The sequence below is a fragment of the Staurois parvus genome, unplaced genomic scaffold (assembly GCF_062004578.1).
Source record: "Staurois parvus isolate SC_StPar_1 unplaced genomic scaffold, SC_StPar_1.0 ptg000886l, whole genome shotgun sequence".
Taxonomy (NCBI): domain Eukaryota; kingdom Metazoa; phylum Chordata; class Amphibia; order Anura; family Ranidae; genus Staurois; species Staurois parvus.
Window position 1 is genome coordinate 2,131,426 of NW_028318682.1, and position 27,415 is coordinate 2,158,840.

The 27,415-nt window shown below is 40.8% G+C and overlaps 1 protein-coding gene across 3 annotated transcripts in view; it reads left to right on the forward strand.

Moving 5' to 3' along the window:
* Nucleotides 1–27,415, forward strand: part of KLHL29 (kelch like family member 29) — a 1,282,993-nt gene that overhangs the window by 862,676 nt on the left and 392,902 nt on the right. For 2 of the 3 annotated variants that reach the window (XM_089656087.1, XM_089656088.1), the window contains exons 5-7: nucleotides 1,672–1,819; nucleotides 12,424–12,972; nucleotides 23,584–23,664. In XM_089656087.1, the coding sequence (XP_089512213.1) occupies nucleotides 1,672–1,819; nucleotides 12,424–12,972; nucleotides 23,584–23,664 (778 nt within the window). The remainder of the gene's footprint in view (nucleotides 1–1,671; nucleotides 1,820–12,423; nucleotides 12,973–23,583; nucleotides 23,665–27,415) is intronic. The other variant, XM_089656089.1, reaches the window with a different exon arrangement.

Sequence of the window (27,415 nt, forward strand, 5' to 3'; positions counted from 1 at the left end):
TAGTAATTGAGGAAACATTTTCCAATTGGGACACTAGTTCTCGGGCCCTGAGGGTCCCCAAGAAATTCCCTTAAAACAGAAGTGGGGCTTTTTTTTGCCTAGTTATACTTACTTAGGTGAATGCAGCATCAGTCCGATGCTACATCTGTCCCCTGCTGGCTCTAAGGGTGAGAACTCAGCGATCACATGACCACTGAGCACTGAGTTCTGTCTCTGCTCTGAGCAGAGTGGGTCTGTCAGTCACCGCTGAAGGCTCAGCCCCCACAGTGGTCACTGGAGTGCTGAGTTGCGGAAGGGGAGGGAGCTCTGGGGTGGATCCTGACTTTGAAGTCAAGATATTTCCCCAGAGTGACATCAGCCAACAATCTGAAAACATGTCACAGGAGTGTAGAATGAACTGCAGTGCTGTGATCCACAGGAAAAGTACAGCCAAAAGAGCTTTAATTTGCAGAGATTTCCTCTCACTTCCTCTTTTGGCTATGGGATAGGAAGTGAAGGGAAATCTCCCCAATGGAACACAGATGGCAAAAAATAAACTGACAGGGGTTGTAACCCTCCCTAAAGACATGATGAGAATATCGGACAAATTATCGCCTGTTTTTATGCATGCTAGTCTCCATATCAAAAATGACAAGGTTACTCAACTTACGAAAATAGTCCTATGACAGAATAGATTTTCGGAAGTGATGTAATGTGTTGTATTTTCAGACAAAAACTGTCCTGACTAAATGGAAATCATACAATCTGGTATCGTGCAAGAAAAATGTTTGTCCCTTCGGATGAACTGTTGTGATTGGCTGTCAGAAGCTGTGTACTAATGATCAGATTATCGTATGATCTCTTCGAAAGTGATATTTTACTACGATTTTCTGACTGCGTATACGAGGCTTTACTCTATCCAAAATGGGAAAACATTTTTGCTTACAGTTCTACTTGAAGTATATGTGGGGAAGTTAAGCCATGGGTTTGACTACTGTCCAGTTCCTAGAAAAGGATGTGAAAATGTTAGTTTACTGATTCCACCTGCTGTGTATTTTACATTTGAAGTCTACTTGGAATTTAAAGTGACACAAAACAATATCCTTTTTCTCTGAAGATAACCAATATACATTCACTTCTTAACTGCCCTGTAATCTATTTTTAATTCAATTGTTTGTTAATTTTTTGCCTTCTTGCAATGTTCTTAGTGACCTCCTTAACATATATATATATATATATATTTATATATATATATAATTTATAATTTTTTTTATTATTTCTGCGTGTACTGTATATTATTTCTATGAGGCAGCCATATCTGCTTATTCTTTGCCTTTTCTTCCTGCATTGTAGTATGACACAATACGCTCACATAAGACATCAGTTGGGTTGATTTACTAACGGAGTAGAGACTGTTAACCTAGAAAATATAATGTTTAATTTCTAAGAGAATGTAAGTTAATAAGATGAACCTGTGTTCACTAGGAATATATCTGAGGGGAAAACAATAGATTTCTTTCTAGGATATGACTGTGTATTCAAAATGAGCACAGCTTCACTCTATTCACTAACATTACTTTACCCATAAAAAGTCAGCATCCTCCCTGGAAATACACTTTACCTTTAATAGGAAAAAACACCATGTAGCCCTTTGTTGTCAATATGACTGAATTTTTTTTGGTTCTTTTTCAGACTCCTCTGCTTTCCAAGGCCGAGAAACAAACACAAGGTCAGCTGCTGGCTACCAGCGTGAGGTGGGGGCAGACTCCAATCAACCAGTCTACGCCATGGGATACGGAAGAGCCACCGTCTAAGCAGATGAGGAAAGGGGAAAATCCTGGTGAGTGGACACTCTTTTCAAGCTACAGGTTAAACATACTGTATGTCTCTTATACCTCACACTAATTGAACCCTTCCTTTGTCCATACAGGGCAAAGTAAAAGGATCACTTAGCTCAATGTTTCCAAGCCTTGTTCCTCAAGTACCCCCAAAAGACCATATTTTTGCAATTTTTCTTGGATAAAATAGCTGTTATAAATACCAAGCTATTTACATTGTTTTAAAGCACCTGTGCAAGTTGAAGGAAAGCCTGAAAACATGACTTTTTGGTGATACTTGAGGACTGAGGTTTGGAACCAATGACTTGGCTCCTTTTCCGTATCCTGACCTTTCTATTATCCTCTCCCGCTTCAAACAAGAGTTCCACTTTAAAATGTTCTAATGTTAATTAAACATTTCTAAAACACATTTTCATATAATCATATTTTATATAAGCATCAGCAATGTTGGCTAACTGGGCTCAATGATCTGTTTTAAGGGATTTAGGAGGTCATGGCAGAGCACCAATGTCTGCGCTATCGCTTATTAAGCGCCTCTGGTTTGGGGTGACTGCGGAAAGTCACTTAATGCTTAACGTATATGTAAATCCTAACAATGAGCATCCATTATCTTTTAAAGTGGTTCTAAAGGCTGAAGATTTTTTACCATCATGCATTCTATGCATGAAGGTGAAAAACCTTCAGTATGCAGCTCTCCCAAGCCCCCCTCAGTACTTTCCTGAGCCTCGATCCAGCAATGTGCACAACAGCAAAGACTCTCTCAGCTCTCTCCAACCTCTCTGGCTCAGACACAGCAGTGGAGCCATTGACTTCCACTGCTGTCAATCACAGTAGGTGGGTGCAGGACAACTGCAGCTATGCTCTGTGTGTCTTATGGGCACACAGAGCTGTATTGGGAGCAAACATGCACAAGTACCCCCATAGCAAGTGTCTTGCTCTGTGGACAATTGGTGGGGGGAGCCAGGAGTGCCTGCAAGGAGCCCCAAGTACAGGAGGAATTGGGGCTACTGTATTCAAAACCATTGCGCAGAGCAGGTATGTATAAACCGGTATAAAAAAAAAAAGTTTAACCACTTTAAATTGTGTTCTGTTAAATATTCCATTTAAAGTATTCTGTTATATCCGTTCTTAACCAGTTTCCCTCTTGAACAGTTTTTTTATTTATTTTTTTTACACACAAATGAAAATCTGAATTTTTGGTTATAAAATTACTTAAAACCCCAAGAAAATAATATATTTTCTGAAAGCAAGGCCTAGTATAATAAAAAGATGTTTTTTGTAATTTTTTTTATGTTGCATATTTGTGCAACTATTTATCAAACACATATTTTCAGGAACAAGTGTACTTAAATAAATTTTAATGCAAACACATGCAATATAATGCTCAATCTTTTGGTAAAATATAAAAGATGGGACTGTGTTGAGTAAATATAAAACAAACATGTCTAGTCTTAAAGTGATGCTTTAAACGCTCTTATAGCTCATCAGTTTAGAGTTAGCTATGAATTATGGCCCTAGCATTATTGCTTTCACTCCAACTCTCACGTGTGGTGCAATCTCAGTTTACATACATGTGCGCACCCTGTGCCATGTTTTCATTTGCAGGTGTGTGCAGGGCATTGGGATACAGTTATTTTTTTTTAAATTCATTTTTATAATAATTTTATTGTACTTTATATTTATATTTTCATTTAGTTTTATTGCTATAACGGGGGGGGGGGGGGCACTAACAAGTTACCTAAGTGATAGCATTAGCTAGATGGCAAGTACTCTTTATGGAGACATCAGGGGTCTATTAGACCCACAACGTCTCTTCCGCCCTCCACTGCAGCTAATCAAGCACAGAAGTAGCAGCAAGGGAATGACAGCTGTGAAACTGGAAGCGCTCAGAATGTCAAGAGCACTTCCATATTCATTAACAGCAGAGAAGATTGGGGACTGAAGATCGCCACACCAAGTGGATTGTAAAAGCGATCACTTGGATCACTTTTACAAGACGGTTGGGAGCCAGCTAAACAAAACAGTAACAGTAACTATTGCAGCCTTGAGCTTGTTTTCAACCTTTTACTCTCTGGACATACATAGTATGTCCAAAGAGGCAAAGTGGTTCAAGAACACATTTTTAAAAAGTCAGTTGATCGTGTCAAAAATTCAGCGGTTTCCTGTGTTATCCCATGGCGTCTTCCCAGTTCATATTTTGCACTGCAGAACAATTAAGTTACTATGTTGTTGAGATGAGTAGAATGAGTGGGATTTTGTACTTTAACAACTGACAGCTGGCAGGGCTAACACCAAATCTTGCAATTTATGCTGGGGCATACTTTTTAAAGTGGTTGTAAACCCTATACATAAACCCAGGGAAGTGACTGGCCACAGGTGGTACACAGAGATGAAACCAATCCTCCTACATAAGTTGTACCTGTCTATCTGCAGTCTTCTCTTCTCTATATACTTTCTAAGTGCAGAATTTATAAAGCTTCTCTGAGCTTTTAGAAAACAGGGGGTGGAGAGCTGCAATTACACTCTGCGGAGTTCAGTGAGGAGAGCTCTGAGAGCTGACTGGAGAGAAGAGACACACCCTCCTTCACACAGGAACAGAGCTGAGGCTCTCAATCACAGGCTGTGCACTGATTCTCCCTCCCCTTTTGCTTTCACCTTTTTTTCCTCTTGGTGTCAGGAAAACTTGTCAGAAGTGATTCTGATAGCAGAGGAATAAAGCAACAGATAGAAATGACACTTAGTGCTCTGGATTGAGACAAGCACACACTACAGAGGGATATGCTTTGTTCATATTTCATGTCTGAAGTTTACAACCAATTTTGGATCCTGCAGTCACCTTGTCTAGGTTGCATTGTCTGAAGTGTATGACCATGCATGACGCAACAGCCAGGGGCATCTGAGTGCTCCCCCTTGGTGGCCCCTCTCCCTGGAGAACATATGGCCTAATGTATACGAGTGCTAAATTCTCTTTTTACCCTGTTCTTCTCCAACCCACTAACAGCTGATATCTATATAAACCTTGCAGGATTTATTTGTAATAAAACATTAAACCATATAATATTACAAGAGCTGTGAGAATTTCATAACTTTGTTCACCAGCAGCAAGGGAGAATGGCACCTTACAATTATACAATTATATAGGCTAGTAATTAGAATAATCGGTGCATTATTAATGAGCGCTCCCATTCTTTCAGTGCCACTAAGACCCCTTCCCAGAAATAGAAATGTGGTGATTGTGATTGGCACGACTGTGGGCTCCCCTCCCACCGATGATATAGATAGACCGAACTGCCTGTTCCTGACAAGGATTTCCAGAGCTATGTGTTCATAAAACACATCGAGTCCTAGAACATCAATCCTGGGTAATGAGCACAGTGCAGTGTGTGATTGCACTCCAAAATCCCCGCTGCAAAGACCTGGCTTTATGTTATTATGTTGTGCTTTAAGATGTGTGCGCCACCTCATTGTCACCAGCTCTGAGAATGTCCTTTCTATGTGTCTGCTCATCCATTTGATCCTTCTACTAATTAAAGCATCAGATACTGACGGACTCTGAAAATGCTGCAACATGAAACAACTGAGATATATACAGAGAGAGATATACGGTGTATATACATGTATATGTACACACACAAAAACACTGCTCAAAAAAAATTAAAGGAATACTTTTTAATCAGAGTATAGAATCAAGACAAGTAAACTCCTGGGATATTGATCTGGTCAGTTTAGTAGCAGAGGGGGTTGTTAATCAGTTTCAGCTGCTTTGGTGTTAATGAAATTAACAACAGGTGCACTAGATGGGCAACAGTGAGAACCCCCAAAATAGGAATGGTTTTACAGGTGGAGGCCACTGACATTTTTTTCCCTACTCATCTTTTCTGACTGTTTTTCACTAGTTTTGCATTTGGCTAGGGTCAGTGTCACTACTGGTAGAATGAGGCGATACTTGGACCCAACAGAGGTTGCATAGGTAGTCCAACTCCTCCAGGATGGCATATCAATATGTGCCATTGCCAGAAGGAGGAACAGGATGAGCACTGCCAGAGCCCTACAAAATGACCTCCAGCAGGCCACTGGTGTAAATGTCTCTGACCAAACAATCAGAAAACAGACTTCATGAGGGTGTCCTGAGGACCCGACATCCTCTAGTGTTCCTTTGCTCACTGCCCAGCACCATAGAGCTTGATTAGCAATTGCCATTGAACACCAGAAAAGGCAGGCCCTCCACTGGCGCCCAGTGCTTTTCACAGATGAGAGCAGATTCACCCTAAGCACATGTGATAGACATGAAAGGGTCTAAAGAAGCCGTGGAGAATGTTATGCTGCTTGTAACATCATTCAGCATGACCGTTTTGTTTGTGGGTCAGTGATGGTCTGGGGAGGCATATCCATGGAGGGACACACAGACCTCTACAGGCTAGGCAATGGCACCCTGACTGCCATTAGGTATCAGGATGAAATCCTTGAACCCATTGTCAGACCCTACGCTGGGGCAGTGGGTCCTGGGTTCCTCCTGGTGCACGACAATGCCCGGCCTCATGTGGCGAGAGTATGCAGGCAGTTCTTGTAGGATGAAGGAATTGATACCATTGAATGGCTCCCACGCTCTCCTGACCTAAATCCAATAGAACACCTTCAGGGGGTATGAAGAGTTAACCCACCTGGGATATCATGTTTCCGTCCATCCGACACCGCCAGGTTACACCTCAGACTGACCAGGAGCTCAGTGATGCCCTGGTCCAGATCTGGGAGAAAATACCCCAGGACAGCATCCGTTGTCTCATTAGGATGTTGTCAGGCATGCATACAAGCACATGGGGGCCATTCAAACTACTGAGTACCATTTTGAGTTGCTGCAATGAAATTTCAGCAAAGTGGACTTGCCTGCCGCATCATTTTTTCACTTTGATTTTTGGGGTGTCTTTGAATTCGGTCCTCTGTAGATTGATAATATTCATTTCCATTAAAAGTTCCTAACACATTACCCAGTCCATATCAGTATAGATATCCAGCATGATATTTTGCCCCATTGAGATCTGATGTGTTTTAAGTGTTCCTTTAATTTTTTGGAGCAGTGTATTTAACATAGCTTTAAGAATTAGTAGTTTTAGATGGTTAAATTAGATGCAAACTAAAGGCAGGATAAACCAGGTATATTTCACATTCTACACAAAATGAATGCTCTAGTGGCTTTGTGAGTATGAACACTCTGTTGTGTAGCATGTAATAGGAGTTTTTCATAGTCTTGGTTTAATGGCAATCTAATGCAGAGAATGAATTAAGGTAAAAAGAAAAATTAGTTTTTACAACCACTTTAAAAATATTAAAAATGATCTTTTAATTAAGTTACCATGTTTAAACTTAACTGAGACAGTATTGATTGGGTTTACATATACTTTAGGAAACTAGCATTCACATACATGCAAGTAGTAAGATTCCCTTCGCACTTAATGTGTGTTAATCTACACAGTCTCCCAGTGCTAGCCTGTAGTGGCACCTTCCTTACCAGCTCTTCATACCCCCGAAGGTTGCATTTGAAAGCAATAGTTCTTTGAAGGACATACATCCTTTCCAGTTGTTGGTTTGCTTAGCTGTCGAGCTAAGACAAGATAATGAATAAGGCAGGCCATAGACGGTGCAAATTTCTTTCCTGCAACCACAGAATGCAGGAAAGAAATTTGCACGATTCCCTCATCAACACAGGCAGTGCTGACAGGGGAATCCCTTCTGCCAAGACATTGCATTCTCCTGGCAGGGCGGCAGGGGAAGCCACCCCTGCCAGTAGAATATAGTGTTTATTGCTAGTAGCTATAACAGCCACTAGTAATAATCGCAAGGAAATCTGGTAGGCTGGTTGTTCCCAAGTTGATTGATCGATCAACTTGGTACATTCTGCCTGCCCATACATGGTTTGAATCTCCTCCAGTTCCTGCTGAACCCGCCAAGATTCAAACTGTGTATGACCAGCTTTAGTGCTAAAAGTGCACTCTCTACCCAATGGATCGGTTTTATTAATGAGGAAGAAAAGTGGGCGAAAAACAAAATTGAAGGACAGAGACAGTCAAACACCAATATGGATTGTGGCCAAAGGACTAAGTTACAGCAGAACTGAATATCAACCATGAAGTCCCTGTTTCCACAAAACCATTCTTCTTCAGCTTTGACATGCTTTGTGTATGCAATCACAACCAGGGAGACTGTAAGACTTTGGCCACACCAAATCCGACTTTGAAATTGTTTGACTTCACTTGCAAGTGCACAATTTCAAAGAAGGATGTCAGTGCGACTTGGAAGACATCTGGGCGACTTCATGCAAGTCACACCTGAACTTGCAAAAAGTAGTGCATGAAGTACTTTCAAAACTGGTGCAACTATGAGTCAGAATCACATCAATATGATTGCTTCCATAGCGGATAATAGGGTGTGAATTGTCATGCGATTTAAAACTATCAAATCGCATGGCAAGTCACACTGGTGTGACCGGGGGTTACTCTTGAAACACCAAAAAATCAATTTAGCTGTTATGGCTAAAGATGCTCCAGCTGAACAGACACCAGTGATTTGGCCTTCATTTTACTTACTAATATTACTAACAACTGCCCGAACAGAACTTTTAATACACTGGTATACAACTTAGTAAATTATAACGTTGAGTGGGAACTTGAATTATTATGATTACTGGATTAACCACCCCACAACATTTTCATAGTGCAAGAAATAGAAATTTCAGGGGTTTTTATGTCAGCATATGTGACCATAGACAATAATCAAAATTGCAATATGTAGAAAAAGGTATCATTTATTCGTAATTAAGTATATTTTTTGTCATAAAAATCTGTATATACAGTTAACGCTATCAATTAAAACAGAGCATATATAAGAGGTCACCAATTTCATAAAACCATCCGAATTTTGGATAGCAAAATTGATGAATGGTGTTACTGCAGGCACAAGGGACATCCAAAAAGTCTTTGTGTTTTGTGTGATCCTTTGATTCTTCAGAACTCCAGTGACCTCTTATAAATAAATCAATATCTAGTCCTGAGCAATTACACATGATGGCTAGAGTTCAAGGTTTGTAATAAAGTACTGTAGTAGCATACAGTATACAACACCACCAATCTATATTTTCAAGGAAATGTGTATTCCTACTCCCCAAGGAAGCAGCCAGGCCCCTTGGAGCCACACGTGGTGTACAGAGCTAGCCACATTCTGTCTGGATCAGTGGAGAACGCTCCCTGGAATTTATTTTTATTGAACTATACAGCCTAGAGAGATCATAAACAAAAACAAAAAAGAAACAAAAGATAACAGCAATTTATTATTTCCAGTGTAGCCTACACAAATAAAATGAAACCCTAAAATACTAGTGTTCAAATCATTTTTTTTCTTTTTTTGCATTATAAATGGGACATTATGGGATTGGGATTATAGAATAAAAGTAACACTTTTTATTTACAGTAACAGTTACTCATCAAAGTTTAACAATAGCATATTTTTAATTTTTGTTATATTTTGTACCTGTAGATTTCAAAGGAGATATAATATTTTTAAAATATACAAATCACACCCAACAAATTGTTCTAAAAAAGTTTTAGTATTATTTTGGTTTGATTTGTAATGACAACATTACTGCCAAATTGATAGATCAATAAGGCAAATGTAAAAATTGCTCTGGTCCATGATGGGGGGATGATAGTCAAGTCCCTTAGTTACCCTTATTGCATTATTTATGATGCTGGTCCAGCCACAAAATTATTATTTTGTGTAAATTAATGCATTCATTTTTATTTTCAGTTGAAAGTCAGGGTTATAAACAGCTTTGTTTGATGCGGACTAGCTCACATGGATTTTCTTGTACTCGTTTAGTGCCCAATTTATTTGGTGTGAAAGCACAAAGTAATCTCCCTGTGACAATTGATCTACAATAACCCAGGATGATCCCAGCTTGCATACTTCTTCTGTAGCAGTATACTAATTATAAAGCTGCTTATTGGGCGGGCAGTAATACCATTCTGTGAAATGCATTGGGCCTGTACCCGGAAAAGCAAAAATATATGCCATAAGCTTGATAAGTGTTTGTATTCAGGAACCTCTTGTCATTGGCTCATCTTTAGAAACAAACTGACCTGAAATTCTATGCTAATTGGCAGTATCGACTAATCTGATACATTGCAGGTGGGCTGTGATTTTCTGATTCATCTGAATATGTCAAGGATGAGTCTCCTGAATATCCATGAGTCATGTGAATCCCAATTTAATGAATTTGGTAGGAGATTTCACTAGTCCTATATTTAAGTTAATTACAGACACATAACTGAAAGCTTACAGCTCTTTCACCACTCATGCCAAGCAACAGTCTGGTTTTAACAGCATTCAGATATGATGCCTTCTGGACAGTGGTGGGTGGTGAATTCCAAAGGGTGGGTCTTATGTAACTGAAGGCTCTTGAGACTTTAAAGTGAACATCTGCTCAGACTTTTAACATTCAAATATTTAGCAAGCAGTAAATGAGCTTTAAAACTAGTCATCATTGACCTGTGTAGCTGCAGGCAGTGTGGAGCAATCCATCTTCAAATTTCACATCAAAATACTGAAATCCTCCAAATACTTAAAGGCTTCTCTTCTCTGCATCCTCTATCCCAGCAGTGACTAAGCAGCTGAACTCCCCTGTTCCAGCAGTGATTCAGCAGCTTAGCTCTCTCCGCTCTCTCCTGTCAGGTGTAAGTTAGTAACTTAGCTCCCCCTGCTCCCCCCTCCGATCAGAGACTCAGCATCTGAGCTCCTCCTGCTCCCTCTACCAGTCTTCTACTCTTCTGATTTCCAAAGTAACAGAGTAAAAGTTTGCAAGGGGGAGCAGGGAAAGCATGTTGACCACTTGTAAGATCTACAGAATGATGTGCTTACTCAAAGAGAGGCAGAGAGAGAGATGGCCAGTGATTGACAGAGGGTCTGAGAGATGTGATCCTGCAAGTTTGGTGCAAGATCCTGCAGCTGCAGTTCTGTACTTTTGTCTTTGCAATGTGCTTGTTGCTTTTTGCAAAAAAAAAAACTAAAAACGGAAAAGCAGTAATGAAAACACAGTACCTAAGTGGTTAGCACTTCCACCTAGTAGCACTATGGTCATTGGTTCGAAATGCAACCACAGCACTACCTACCTGGAGTTTGCATGGGTTTCCTCTGGGTACTCTGGTTTCCTCACACACTTCAAAGACATGCTGGTAGCTTAATTGGCTCCTGTCTAAATTGGCCCTAGTATGAATGTGAGCTAGGGACCTTAGATTGTAAGCTCCTTGAGGGCAGGGACTGATGTGAATGTACAGAATGTATATATAAAAGTGCTGCGCAAATTTTCGGTAGTATATAAATATCTGTAATAAATAATAATTAAAAAGACCACAGCAAAAAGTACAATACAATAAAATGTACAATATATATTTTTCTTATTTTGGTTACTTTAATACACGATGCCCTCGTAACGAAGGATCCCCAGCGTAGTAGAGGTTGTCTAAAAAGATAGCACAGCAGTTGTTTGCTTGTTTTCCTCTGTGTCCCTAACAGGATTTCTCAGACAGCAAAGATAAGGGGAAGATACCAGTGGGAGTAACTACTCTAAATCATTAACTGACGTGTACAAATTTCAGCATGAGCTATTGAGCTTTATATACAACAGTCTTTGTTCAACAAAAGGGCAAAGGTAAAAAAAAAAACACAAAAGAGCAAAGGTGCCCCGTTGCCTCTGAAATGCCAAATTATTCACATACAATATTGCAGATGTGCTAGACTAATAAATAATCATTTTATTTTTATAGTCTCACTAAATAAATATATATATAATACAGCATATACCACTTTACATTCTAGGTGGCTATCAATTTAAAGTAGTGTATAGCACAAACATATTTTATAACAGTATGACAGGTTGTGGCAAGGCGGTGTACAGGGACTGATAGTGAAGTCTCAGCTGTCTTCCAGGTAACAGACGCTGGTTTAGGGAAACCATGAGTGTCAGTGTTGCTTTTAATGTGTAAATCATGGCACAGTGGGTAGTCATTTCAGTATACAGTTGACAGAGCCAAGGTAAAATGTTCAGCCTTTGAAATGCACCGCTTCGAAGCTTATTTAGGATTTAAATGAGGAATATACATGTTCACTATGTTTATTTCTCATCCAATTCTGCAATCAGTAATATGTTTCCTTCTTTGTGCAGGTTTGATTGACAATAACATTTACGGCAATAATCTGTTTGGACGCCTTTAAAATGACTGAATTTCCAGTTATTGAGTGCATTTAAAAATGTCTTTATGTAAGCCTGTAAGAAACCTTTATAAAAGCCTAACTCCAGTCCAAACTTTTTATGCTAATTTTGGATTGAGCAAGAAAGGGTTAGAACCTTTTTCAGGAATCTATTGCTGTCTCTATTCTGTGAACAGTGGTGTTTGATTGGATTGGTTATGATTGGCAGTAAATATATAGGACAACTCAGCTTGTTCATTTGCAGTATTAATAAGATACTTTCACATTTCACATGGCTTACCAGAAAATTGTGAATTGGACAACCTTGAAAAGATTTTCCATAATAACACTTATTATATTTCTTTTTCAGCCACTCCACCATGGGCAACAACAGTCTCTGCGTGCACCCAGGGATCCCTGATAGCCCATACATATGGAATGACTCAGCCACCTATCTACAGCCAAGCTGCCAATGTCCAGGCCCCTATCATAGGAGTGACTCCCACTATCCCTCCTCATGTCGCCCCTCAACTGCCGCTAATGACCGCACATTACCAACTGCAACAACACCAACAGCCCGCACAACCTCTGAGCAACATGGTGGTCAATTTACAAAGCCAATCCATGTACAGGCACAGTCAACCCATGGCTATGTCCTCTTTGACCGGGGTTGGTCAGGTCCCTCATCCTGGCCATGCTGCCATTGGCAACGGTCACATGACTTGCCCAATCCTTCCTCCTCCTCCTCCTGCGCTGCCTTCTGCGGCACTGCCCAACAGCGTTCCGGCCACGAATGGCCAAACTGGCCCCCAGATTCCACACAGTCAGACCATAACTCCAGACAACCCGAATGGCGTTCAAATGCTAAGGACAATCGGCATGGGAAAGTATGAATTCACAGATCCCTGGTATCCTAAAGGTAAGCTATGCTGGCTTCGTTCTTTTTTTGTTTCTTTCTTATTGATGTAATGTTGGTTGAACATCCTGTGATAAACAATTGACACCAAGTTATGGGCTCAGCCGAAGGTCATGAAAACAGATCTTTTATCCTAGAAGTCTTTGTGCTACGAGTCCTGCATCATTTTCCTTTCCTGTGCCCTACAGAAGCATTTATGAATTAAATATGAACAAAAAAAAAGAAGCCAATTCTCCAGACTGAAACAAAACACACATTCCATACCAACTGACACCTACTGAGCCCACCAGAATGGCTTGAATTCCTTAAGTCTGATTTTATAGAGCTAGGTTTGACATGCTCTCACTCCCCGCATCCTGCTGAAATGCATCAGTTTGCGCTTTGAAAAGCAGGGGTCTTTTTTTTTGTTTTGTTTTTAACTCGAACAATGCTTAGCATCCCCAAGCCCCTGACTTTTTCAATAATGCATGATCGTCAAACGTGCCTTTTCCAGAACAAGCTGTGAAACAAGGGCCGGGGACTCGCCGCTGTGCTAACGAGTCAACAGTCCAAATGCATAATACAAAAGCCTCTTTTTCACATGACTCAGGCTTTCTGGTGGAATTAAATTTACAGTAACGAGGGCCTCATCTTTCCTCATCTGCCTCTGATTTATTACTCCCCTATCGCTGCGGGTGACACGTTAAGCCAACTAATGGAAATACACGCTGTCATGGAACATAGATCAAGTTTTTACCCTTACCGCATGGTGATCCTGGTGAGAGTTGTCTGTTCAAGTTCCTCGGTGGGGTTCTCTGTATTTTCTACTCCATTGCAGTCAGCCAATACAATTCATGGAGCAAACAGATGTCACCAAGATCAACAAGATGTTTGGTTGGTGTGCAGAGGTGGAGTACAACAGTGTAGTTTATGGATTTGTGAAAAAATACAGTTGTAGACAAACTAGGGATTAAAGCTGAACTCAAAAAATACTGTGTATATATGACAACTTTTTTTCCTGCCAAAGAATATTTTTGTACATCCGGTTCTAAGATTTTTTACAGCTCTGCCACACAGCACAGTCCTGCCTGGCAGGGGAGGAAACCTGACCTTTCTCTGCTGCAGTTTTCCTTTCACTTCCAGGTCTCCCCCCCCCCCCCCACCCTGTGACTGGACAGCAAAAGAAGAAGCAGTAATCTGTTGAGCTCATCTTTCTGTCACTCTACTCTTTCCTCCTATCAGCATACTTCTTGTGCTGCAGCACACTTTATTGGCTACTTGTGTTCTTTCCACTCCCCCGTGTAGAGCTCTTAATGACTGCAAGGGGCTGGTGCCAAGGCAAATTCAAAAGTAATATAAAATGATGTATAATTAATGAGTACAGAGCTGTGTTCATTTGTGCTTTTCCTATCTGCCTGGAGTTCAGCATTAAAAGTGGCTGTAGCCATGGCAGACCATGTAACGACAATGGGACCCACGGCAATTAGAACCAATTCATTCCAGCTGCGTAATAGTTTCTCCAACCAGCAACAACATATTATTGAATATTTAGGATAAAATAAATATATATAATTATTGTTCAGGCACCTCTATGAGATTGCAGTCAAAGCAATTAATATGCTTCAGTTTAATTCTCCCACCCCAGTAATCTGCTCCCCTAGCAATTTCCCCAGGTCTTACGCTTACCTGTTCCCGTTCCGTGAGACCTTTGCTGCAGAGGTCTCCTAGACGGGCTTCATTTTTCACTCCTATAAAGAGTGTCTTTTGGGCACATAAACGACCTTTCTATAGGAATTAATGGTGATCTTCTGTGAAGAGGAGTAGGGGCTGGTAAGTAAGAAGGGGGCATACAAAGGTAATAAAATGTACAATTGGAGAGATTTCCCTTACTTCTTGTCTTAGTAGGCTGACAAACAGGGTGTCTTTGGGATAGAATATCTCCCCAATGAAGTTTGGGGACCAGAGGATCTTTCCCTTCTCCAAAAAGTTGTTCTGACAGATGTCTGTGCCTTTGTTGGTGAGATTACTCTTCACTTCTTGTCACTATGGGAGAAACCTTCCCAAGGCAGTACACAGACAGCAGTAAAGACCCAACAGAGGTTTCAACCCCCCTTTAGTTTATTGAAAAGTAGAAAAAGATTATGACTAAAGCTGGATTTCAAACGCCATACCTGTTTCATCTAGACCTTCCCATCAAGCTGACATTATTAGAAGCCTTGTATCTGTTGGATACAGAAACAAAAACTGGGCCAGTGCTGCTAAACCAGGGCTATAAACAGGCAGTACTCTTCATTCTTAAAGTAAAGCTACACTTTTCTCCCAAAGCTAATCTAAACCTCCCCACCCAGGCGCCTCTTTGCCTCTCCATGGTGTCAGTGGCCTCCTGCATTGTTTACGTGCTCAATTAAAAAATCTGTTCCAAAACAGTCCATGCCTACACAGTGACTTTTCATAGGCTTGAATGTAGCTGTACTACTACAACAGAGACAGTAGGAGTATGGCTTCATTCCACGTTGGTGAAACTTCGCAGGTGTGCCCAGCTCTGGAGATTTCTGCACAAAGGATGTACTATATTTACTGCAGGAGACCACCACCATGGACAGAAGGTATGCTGCCAAGTGTGAGAGAAGGGTTCTCGATAGGATTAGCTAGGAAGCAGTTCTTAGGATTTTTGTAGCAAAACAGAAGTAGCTTAAACAGGAACATCACTCCCCTCTTTCTCTTCCATTTTACCTTGAACACTGGGTTGTCCTAAAAAGCGTACTCATGCGCTCAATGAATCCAACATTGAATGTTGTAACCCGGTGCTCCACTGTGAACCGAGTCTCTTGTCGCAATCTTTTCTTCTCAACTCAAGAGGCTAGCTGTTTCTTCTGAGTTGTTGCAGCTGGCCCCCAGATGACATGCAGCTGCGCATGCACAGTATTTTGCGGATTGCTCCATTACTCTCTGGAATGTATGACGTAAGTACCCCAGGAGACATTGGGCGGGAAAAAGAGACATCATTCTTGCCTAGGCGAGAAAGCTGAAAGTGCAATGCCCAGTCTCGGAAAAAAAGGTATTCTTGGAAAAAAAACTTAATGTCTGATTGTGAAACAGAGGATGGGGAGGCAGAAATTATTAATAGTGATTAAAGAAGGTGATGATCTGCTTTAAATTGTATGTAAGAAACACAGGCACTTTCCTTGTTTTTTTTCCAGTTATGAATCATTTTTTTTTTTGGTAGCAGTAAGAAGGTTAACTTGAAGGGTTATGGAATTCTAATGTGTGATAAAAGTTGACCCTCTCACTTCTTAGGGTTCATGTACACGGGGCATTTGGAAAACTCTTCTGAACGATGGAAACTGACTGCTGGAAAACATAGGTTAAAAGACATCAGTTTAGCAGCGATTGCATACCGCGTTTATGCATGTTTATGTGCGTTTAGAAGCTTTTTTGAAAGATAACCTCAAGAGACATTCCCAAATATCCAGAATGCACTGAAAAAATAGTAAATAATTAACTATTTCAGACATGATAGAAATAGAGAGAGCAGAAGCAGAGAGATCAGTATGTGTTGAGATGACCTATCTTTTCTGGTTGTATTCACTGTGGATCCTATCATCAGCATAATGCAGCACGTTCTACCATTTTCTCCTTCACGCGAAACCTGGGAACTGACTGCGCTGGTGTATCGGGTCCATTTGAATACATGGAAAACACTTTGCATGCATTTCTGATGATGAAAAAAGGCTCTGGACAGCATCTGGACATGGAACAGTTAAAAAACACTTCTAAACGCAAACGCTTATGAATGCGGTTAACCACATTTACACGCATTTACAAGCGTTTGGCGTTTGAAATGCCAGTAAAATCTACTCCTGAACGCAAGTTTGGAGCGTTCAAAAAAACGACTGTAAACTCAACTGCCTGTAAACAACTGTGTGTACATGGACACATAGGAAAACATTAGGGTGAGTCCAGGGGCTGCTGAAAAAAATGCTGAACAGCTCCTGAACATCAGTTTAGGAGCTGCATTGTACATGAGCCCTTAAAGTAGATTGCTAAAATCTCACATTAGTTTTAAAGGCATTGTACACTTTCAAATGTTCTTGTTGCTTTAAATAGGCATTAGTGTAGATATATTCCCTGTGTCATTTGTTTGCCTTACCTTGTAATGATGGATTCATATGTTGTGGCTACAGTTTGTAGTGTCATAGTTGATTGACCCCCCGTGTCCATGTATTCACTCTCCTAGCTTGTCCCTGTTTGCCAAAGGGACAGTCAACTTCTTGTTCCCGGTTACATAGCATCCATTCAATGCCTTGCCATCCGCTCTGTGTTGCATCACACATGTGGGAGTGCTAATGCAATGAAAACAAATCTTTTCTCTTCATTGCTTTGCCTGCTTCAGATTTGATTACTAGTTTTTACAGCAGAACACTAGATTTTGAGACCCAGGGATTGTGGGATATATAATTTCTTCACAGAAAGTGTCAGTTCTTAGACTACAGACAAAAGTCATTCATTAACCTGTGCAGTGCCATGTCACATGCCTTATGTTTGAACATAATTGACACTATGAAACTACGTGACAAAATAGGTGAAAAACACAAGGTGCAGGTAGGAAGGTTTATAATGCCTTTAAAATAATATCAGAAACTAATTTTCAATCTTTTTTAATATGTATCTTTTATCAAAATAAAACATGATGATCATGTAATATGAGTTATTGTTTAGGTGCTTCCTGTTATAGGTTGACAACGGTCTCCTAATGGTGCTCCTGTGTTGTCCTCCTGTAACACATACTTCTGTTTGAGATTACTAGTAGCTTTGCCAACGCACATTTACAGGGATCTACTTTAAGCTGCCTAGAGACATCAGAGACTGATCAGATGTGCGCATGCAATCCAATTGTCTTACAATGACTTTTGGCCCAGCCTTGGTCATAAACAGGTAATATTATAGTAAACCCTTGACAGCGCAGTGATACTGAGACTGCTTTTCCCACTGTCTTCCTCTATGTCTTCCAGAATCCTCAATTAAAACCAGATCTTTTGTAAAAGGCTGGAGGTTCCAGTTCATTAAATCCCTAAGACTCTAAAATGTGTAGTCTGGCTTAACACTCAAGTCTTGCCAAAGTTCACTAGCAGTTATTGTACGATGTCCAGCAAGAGGGCCTATCAGCTATAGAGCAGAAAAATATACTTTTGGAGTTTGTTAGTGCACTCATTTAAAATTCTGTATTTGTTTTTTAATTACAGATCTGCCATGCGTTCCAAAGGGAGAAATTTTAATTTGCATGTGAAAATGTACTGTGTGTTCCTTATTAACCTCTCCTTGATCCACAAGAACATGAGAATTTTCTGAAATTTTCCATTTGCAGCAGGTCATGTTGTCTCCTCATCTGGGTGATGGTTTCATTTAATGCATTCTGCTGGCCTTGATATTGTTTGATTATCATTTCATTGTATGTGGGCCAAGCCTCTTGGAATTAAATTGTTCTATTCTGGTTAATTGTCTTGTATGTTTGGTGTTGCTGCCCCCTTGTCTTGCCTGTCTTTGTTGTTATCTGGTAGGAAATGGATTTATATTGGGTATATATTTATAATTTTCCATGTATGTACCCATAGACGGGAAATTAGATGCAAGATTCATGCTTAGTCTTCCCATTATTCTCCAATGTACAGATCCATCTTTAATGAAAAATTATGCATTAAAGATGAAATTCTAACACACAACTAAATACACAGATTTAAAGTGGAATTCAATGCTAGGTAAACGCAGCTTAAAACTGCCCCCCCCCCCTTCTAACTCCTATACTAACTGCCCTGTAGAAGGAAGATTCTTATACTTGCCTATTTTCAGAGCGCTCTTGTCCAGTCACATGACCTCCCCAGTGGCCAGCTACACAGGAGATGAAAGAGTGCCAACCAACCAATGCAACATCTGCTGTTTGCTGTCCCTCCTCTCCCCTTAATCCGTCCGCTGGGAGATGATCTATTGACCAGGAGAGAGTGCCTTGATAATTTAAGGCAGGCAAAGTAGGAGATAGCCCAAAAGATTGAGGTAGAGAGTCCCAAAAGAAGGGAGAGGCTCTGGCGGCCTGGAGTTCAATTTTAAAGTTGTGATCTTTTGGTGACACCCCCCCTAAAATTCATACCAGACCCTTATCCGAGCATGCAGCCTGGCAGGTCAGGAAAGGGGGAGGAACGAGCGAACATCTTACCCCCCCTTCCTGAACCACACCAGGTCCCAAGCCCTCAACATTGGGGGGGTGCTTTGGGGCAGGAGGGCTCCCCTCCCCCAGAGTACCTTGTCCCCATGTTGATGGGGACAAGGGCCTCTTCCCCACTGTGGCCAGTGATTGTGGAAGTCTGTGGGCAGACAAGGAGGCCCCCAGATCCTGCCCCCCCATGTGAATGAGTAGGGGATACATAGTACCGCTATTCATTCACAAAAAAAAGTGTAAAAAATGACAGATGACAGACTTTAACAAGTCATTTATTAAAAAGAAAAAGAAGAAAAATGTCCTGGACATGGATTCTTGCTGCCACCCTCGAACCAAAAAAAAAAAAAAAAGCTCTGCTCTTGACGCTGGCTCCCGGATGTCTGACAGCTGCGCCGGCCTGACAGTTCTTAAATATCCAAGGGGTGGGGCCACCCGATGACATCAACCAGATGACCCCACCCCTTTGTGATGTCATCATTCGCTATGATTAGTCAAAGCATAGCACCTGGCCCGTGGTCAGGTGCATTGCTTTGGCCAATCATAATGCACTGTCAGAGCGTAGTGAATTGTGGGGCGCCCTTACCATTTGTGCGTACGCTGAACACACGAACAGCCAATGTTCAAGTTGAACTAATGTTCGACTTCAACATCAAGCCCAGCATTAGTTATAATCCCTACATTACTATAAACAGAGTGTAGTCATAGACTTTTTGTGGACATATAAGAGAAAACTGAATATTATAAAATAATAATTTAATATATCCCAGTAAAGGAGAAGTGCAGCCAAAGCTCTTTTGGCTGCACTTCTGTGGATCACAGAAGTGCAGTTCATTCTACACTTCTGTGACCCATTTTCAGCTGATAGTGGGTTGACGCCCGCTGTCAGCTGACGTCACTCAGCTGGCCCAGACTGGGAAAAGATCCCGACTTTAAAGTCAGGTTCCACCCCAGAGTCTGAAGTGGCACCTGGCTCAGTCTCTCAGTGACCTGCTGAGAGCCTGAGCCAGCCTCTCCCTTCCCCTCCACAGCCCAGCGCTCCAGTGAGTACGGGGATGGGGCAGAACAGACAGAGGTGACTGACAGTCACCGCTCTCTGCTCAGAGGGGCTGTGAGAACTGAGTGATTGCTGATTGCTCATACATAGAGCCGGCAGGAGAGAGATGCTGTATCGGACCGCTGCGGTATCCACCTAGGTAAGTATGATTTGTGTAAAAAAATAGAAACCCATACTTCTCTTTAATAAATCTACTACACAACATAAAGAAATATTGTCCACATAAAGGTTCACAAATCACATGTGGACGCGACACATTTTGGAAATCCTTCTTCAGGAGAACATGTGAAAGAATCAATACATTGGAACCCACTCCTAATCTTTAGTGGAATGATGTCAGCCAGTAGGATCAACTGGAATTCACAGCATGTACACTTTTCCCATAGAGGTGCTAATAAGTAAGCCAAGGTGAAGACGCAGCTTCTCAGGTAGAGGTTTTAGATACAATCAAAACAGCTAAAGGTCTTGTAAACATAATCTATAAATAAAGGGACCAAATTCCCAATGGGGAGCCATACAGACACATTGTAGATAAGTCACCATAATGACAACATGGTAGTCAAAGCTCATATATTCCAAAAGAGGGGGCTCTGGATCCGTATCTTAGAAGTCTGACCTAGTTCACAACAATCCAGCCTGTACAGGCGGCACAACAATCCAGCCTGTACGGGCGGGCTGAATTTACGTAAGATACACTTCTTACACAGGTTAGCACAGATGTTAGGAGAAGGGGGAGGAAGCATTTTTAAGGTTAGTGAAAAACAGTAAAAGAAAAAGCAACAGTACACAAAAAAAAAGAGCAATAATAAATAAATAAAATAAAAACAACAAAATGACAAAGAACACTAAATAAAATAAACTGTGCTACCCTCAACATACTCCTAAAAACCACATCCTTGAAATAAAAGAGTAGATACGATAAAGTAGAATTTCGGCATAAACCTATTATGCCAGAATTCTACTTTATCGTATCTACTCTTTATTTCAAGGATGTGATTTTTAGGAGTATGTTGAGGGTAGCACAGTTTATTTTATTTAGTGTTCTTTGTCATTTTGTTGTTTTTATTTTATTTATTTATTATTGATCTTTTTTTGTGTACTGTTGCTTTTTTATTTTACTGTTTTTCACTGTCCTTTTTCTTTCTATGAAAAATTAAAATAACAAGTCTAATAAGAGGCCATTTTTTATGGAACAAGAACAGGTTAGTTAGTTAAAAGGAGCTTCTGTAACTCTCATGAGTCATTTATAGTCCATTGGACAACAGAAAATCATCAAAAAGCAAAGTGTGTTTAAACCCTAACAAAGAAACTCATGTATTTGGCCCTTTGAATTCTTTTCTATACGCCATTAAAAGCATTTTCTTATATCTGTTTTATGAATAAAAATAGTTAATCCTGCCAGAAATCTTGTGAGATGATAGCTTGTGCAATCTGTCAGTAATGACTGTTATCAATTACATTGTTTTCAGCTATTTCTGAGGACTACTGAACACTGACCCACTATGTTATAGCCGGTAGGAGAGGGGTGGATTTCATAGTCCTTTCTTCTTTCTGTTGCCCTTATACAGTAGGGTAAGTGGGGGTTGTCATCCTAGGACAAGAATTGTGTTACTGGCAAAATCCCTAGATGAAATAAAGGGAAACAAAATCCCTGAAAATGTTAAATTAACCACTTCAGCTCCAGAAGGTCTTACCCCCTTCATGACCAGGCCATTTTATGTTATTTAGCACTGTGCTACTTTAACTGGTAATTGTGTGGTCATGTAACATACCTAGACAAAAATTTATATCAATTTTTTCATACAAATAGAGCTTTCTCTTGGTGGTATTTGACCACTGGGTTTTTTATTTTTTTTATTATATACAGTAAAGGAGAAAAGACCGATCATTTTGAAAAAAAAAAAAACATTATTTTTTACTTTTATCTATAAAACATATCCAATAAATAGAATTAAAAAGTACAATGTCTTCATAAATGTATGTCAAAATATATTTTGCTATTAAAAAAATCCCATTAAGTATATATCGATTGGTTTGTGTGAAAGTTTTAGCACCTACAAACTATGGTACATATACTTTTTTTCTTTTTTTTCTTTCACTACTAATGGTGGTGATCAGCCACTTATAGTGGGAGTATGATAGCGTGGCAGGCAATGATATTGGGTGGGACTTGACTAACTGACACTGACGTCACCGGTGACAGCTAATACAGTGATCAGTGATAATACTATACACTGTCACTGTACTAATGACATTGGCTGGGAATGCATAAACATTTTGGGGTAATCAAGGGGTTAGGTGTGTGCCTAACAAGTGTTAATGTATGTATTCTGTGCTATGTTTTACTAAAAATCTCTTTGTTCCTTCTCCCTGCTTTGCTGGGAGGGACCTGCTGACAAAATCCCGCTTTGTCTAATCACAGCGGGAGTCAGCAACGCTGCTCACTTTGTACCTGGACAAGGCCAGCGACGTACAGGTATGTTGCTGTGCCTGTACAGGGCAACTGTCCACAGATTATTGCGGACAGGTGGTCCTTGGTTGACGAAGCTGCAACATCTATGGAAGGTATGTTGCAGTATATTACACTTTTGTTTTTGGTGTTAGACACACTTTGATTTCACCTTTCCCGCTGACTCCAATGCATGTTTGGTAAAATGGAATCATTTAATCACAATTTCACAATTGTTGCCAAAATGTTGAGAAAATGAAATCTCTCAGTGTTCGTTCATCCATAGTCATGAGAAACAAGTGACGGATTTGTACTGTCAACATCCGCTCAGATATAGCATGGGATGCAAATTCCAACTGAATAATTATTCTAATCATTGTGTTTATTTTACACCCCTGCTGCCATAGTATAGTATTTTTTTTTTTTATGTACTACCATCTGGGCCCCTCTTAGAGGATTTTCAACTCACTTACTGTCATAGTGACAACAGTTTCACCAGACAGGAAGTGATGGAAAATCTGCAATAGGAACACAGCTAGCAATAAAAGCTAACGAGGGGTCTAGTGTAATCATCCCAACAATTAAAGTGTTAGTAAACCCTTATATATAGTGAAATGACTAGACTCAGGTGATACACAAAGATAAAAAAATTCTCCTACATAAGTTGTACCTGCCTATCTGTAGCTCTCTCTTCTCTACATCCATTCAAAGTGCAAAATTTATACAGCTTATATGAGCTTACAGAAAGCAAGGGCAGGGAGCTGAAGTTAGACTCAGTGAGGAGAGCTCTGAGAGCTGATTGGAGGGAAGGGACAACCCTTCCTCCAATTTATACAGCACACATGAACAGAGCTGAGGCTGTCAATCACAGGCTGTGTCCTTGAGCTCCCTCCCCATCACCTTTTTTCTCTTGTTGTCTAGAAAACTTGTCAGAACTGACTCAACCTGATAGCAGAGGAACAAGGCAGCAGACAGAAATGACACCTAGTGCTATTACCCGAGGTAAGCACACACTATAGAGGGATATGTATTGTTTATATTTCATATCTGAGGTTTACAACCACTTTAACCCCTTTGTACCGGCGTCTCCCTCCCCTTTAAGAGTTTCGGGAGGCGGGGCGGGGTTTTAGGGTGATGTGACCACCGTGATTCACATGATCGGAAAAGGTCCTGATCACAAGGGGAGATCGAGACCTTTCCATGAGTCAAGGACATATGTGGTGGGAGCGTACAGGGCGGGTACTCCCAGCACACATGTATTTTCAAATGGTACGCAAATATGCGGCCGCTCGGTGTCAAGGCACAGACGCCGAGAGGCCACGTATTTGGGCGCACTTAGTGTCTAGGGGTTAAAGTTCTTCTATATCAATTGAATTAACCATTGGGAGCTATAGCACAGATGATTACTCCATCTGATCCCAAAAAATGAGAAAGTAGTCCCCTATCTCTCCCCAGCCCCTGCTGCTGAACTGATAGGGATACTGCGCATGCACAATAAGGGTGGCTTCACAGTGAGCTTCTGTGCTTTGTTCGTGAGGTTAGCTGTGCTTTGCCATAGACTTCTATTATGTCCCGTGGTTTTGGTGTGCTATCTGAAAGTGCACCATAACCGCAAAACACAATACAAGTCTATAGGGAGGTGTAGCTAACCCGCATGAAAGCTATGGTACACTGCACCCGCATTGTGGCCAGGGGCAGTGTGAAAGCAAAAAGAACAGTGAAAAAGAATTCACAAAGGAAAAGCGATTACATTATGGACAAAATGTCATAAAAAAATTATGCTTTTATTACAAAATTGCTTGTAATTAGACATTCAGGTAAAGCCCACTGTTAGCCATCACCACAAAATGAGGCAATGCCAGAAAAAAACAACCTAAAACAAGAACAAATAAAAGAAGGACATCATGATCGGCCATATATGTAGTTATGCTGTAGAGACAACGACTCTAGGTCTTTTGTATAAACAGCACAGGCACAAAGGAAAACACCACCATGGTGGGGATGTATATGAGTTATATAATAAGGCTGTGCATCAATAATGTAAAAAAATTACACAAAAACCAACAAAGTATATGGAATTATGAGCCCAACCAGACAATGCTAGAGAGCTAGTTGAAACCAAAGTTCTAGGCATGTATCAAACATAATATATATTTTGAATATGTTAATATGAACAAGATTGCTGGTAATTGAGCCAGTGGATGATATCAAGACTCATAATGCCATTGCTAAAGGACACAATCCTCAGGTGAAAGTAATATGCCTTTGACAAGGCTACCAAATTAAACATAACTAATATTGCTGCGGTTGGTGTCCAAAATTAGACATATGATGAACAGGTAGCTTAGCCGAAAACTTTCCTCAATAGTGAATTCTCTATGAGACATCCGCTGTCTGATGTTGAAATGGCAGTGTGAGAGCACGTTAAGGTATCTCAAGTTCCTTTTCTGTGTAAGGTGGAGGAGCTCTAGCCTTGTTAGGCAGGCTGCGGGTTGGGGGGGGCTGTATTGAGCTCTGCAATTTATAATGGCAGCCATGGGTTTGTGCCGCTGTGATCTGCCCTGGATCAAGCAGCTCTTCGATCTCCTGATCCCCCAATGCCTCTGTATTATTATTATTATACAGGATTTATCTAGCGCCAACAGTTTGCTCAGTGCTTTACAATATAATAGGAGACAATACAGCAACAATACAGTTCAATACAAGAGGGATAGGAGGGCCCTGCTCCTTGGAGCTTACAATCTAAGAGGGAGGGGCTAGTGGTACAAAAGCTAGTAACTGTGGGGGATGAACTGGTAGGAGGAGTAGAAGATTCCATTATTAGCTGAGGGCAGGATAGGCTTCCCTGAAGAGATAGGTTTTCAGAGATCGCCTAAAAGTGAGCAGAGTAGGCGATAGTCTGATAAATTGGGGTAGAGAGTTCCAGAGGATGGGGAAGCTCTGGAAAAGTCCTGGAGACGAGCATGGGAGAAGGAGACGAGAGAGCTAGAGAGCAGGAGGTCGTGCGAGGAGTGGAGAAGGTGGTTTGGGTGATATTTGGAGACAAGATTGGTGATGTAATTTGGGGCAGAGTTATAAATGACTTTATATGTTATTAATGTTTTGAATTTTATCAGTTGGACAATGGGAAGCCAGTGAAGGGATTAGCAGAGAGGGGTGGCAGATACAGAATGGTTAGTAAGGTGGGATAAGTCTGGCAGCAGCATTCATGATAGACTGAAGAGGGGATAGCCTGCGATTAGGTAGGCCAATGAGGAGGGAGTTACAAAAGTCAAGGTGAGATATAACAAGGGAGTGAATAAGCTGCCTAGTAGTTTCAGAGGTTAAGAACGGCCGTATCTTGGAGATGTTGCAGGGGGTGAAGTCTACATGATTTGATCTGTATATCTGCACATGCGCTGCACTTGGCCATAGTTAGTATAAAGGAATACCAAACTCCCTGTGCTGAGCAGGATGCCAGTTCCATGCCTGTCTATGGCTGAGCGGATCACATGCATCTTTACAAAGTGTGAAAATGTGTAATGAACCTGGGAATGTTCCATTATACATCAACTGTTTCACAAGTTACAGAACGCAATTCCTTTTCACAGGGAACATGGCTAATTTGCAAGACCAAACAGAAGACGCAGAGATAAGTTCCTGCGTAATCCCCTATATATATCTCCTTGCCGTATACCCAGGTTTTATTAATAAAGCCAATATATCACTATATCAAACAGCCTCGTCCATTATCATAATTTGCTTTATCTGTGTGTCTCTTATCTCGGTGTATAGAGAGCCAGCGTTTTCTCTTACTGTTGTTTTTGCATTATCATCGCCTTTTTAGCATATTGGGTCTTTTATCTGAATTGAATGACTGAATTGACCTTGCTGGCTGTTTACTTTGGAATTCCCGGCGGGCTTGATATAAATGACAGTCATGAGTTACTGTGCCGCCAGTAATGGATTATTTCAACTCTTTACACATTGCTATTTTTCTTTATGCGGCGAGTCCTAAACGCTCGATGTTACAGTCACTGCACAATCTTCGTATCGTTATTTCATAAAAGTCATTTATGAAGGCTAGGCCTGTGCTGGCAAAGTGACAGGACATGTGCCAGAAGAGCTGGTGGAGCTGGAAAGTCTGCCGGGTCTGGCGTGAGCTGCTATGGGCTGTTCAACATCAGCTGTCAATGCTTTACTAAGCATCCTGCTTTCAGGCCCCACAGTCAGAAAGATAAATATACGGTGGAATACATAAACTGTTGTAATTGCCAAAGGATTTGTAATCCTGTCCAGCCAGTAGTGTGATCCAGGCACATCTGCCAGGCAGCACAGGCAGGTGTTGCACTCCACTCCAGACTAGACTACAGTTGAGCAGTACCGCCTAGGACCTACCCCAGTCTGTGATTGGACAATGAAGGAGCAAACAGAAGAGATCATCACTCTGCTCTTCTCAGCAACCTCTCAAGGTTAGATGATTTGCAGCAGAGCTTTGTTTATAGTGCTGCCCACCCTCTCTGAGGGCTATTTCCACTTTTGCAGCCAAACTAGGATAACACGTACAGTAATTGTATGTCACGTGTAGAATGTAAGTTACACGTGTTTAGTACTTACTCTATTTGTTTGTTAAATGTTCTAATTCACATAGCTTAAAAAAAAATCGCAATAGCTAATTACCATTCTAAATACTCTGCTATGATAACCCCAGCACTGAAAAATGCTACTTAGTTCTCTTAATGAGGGGGTTGAGGATCTGTTTTTGCCATATTTA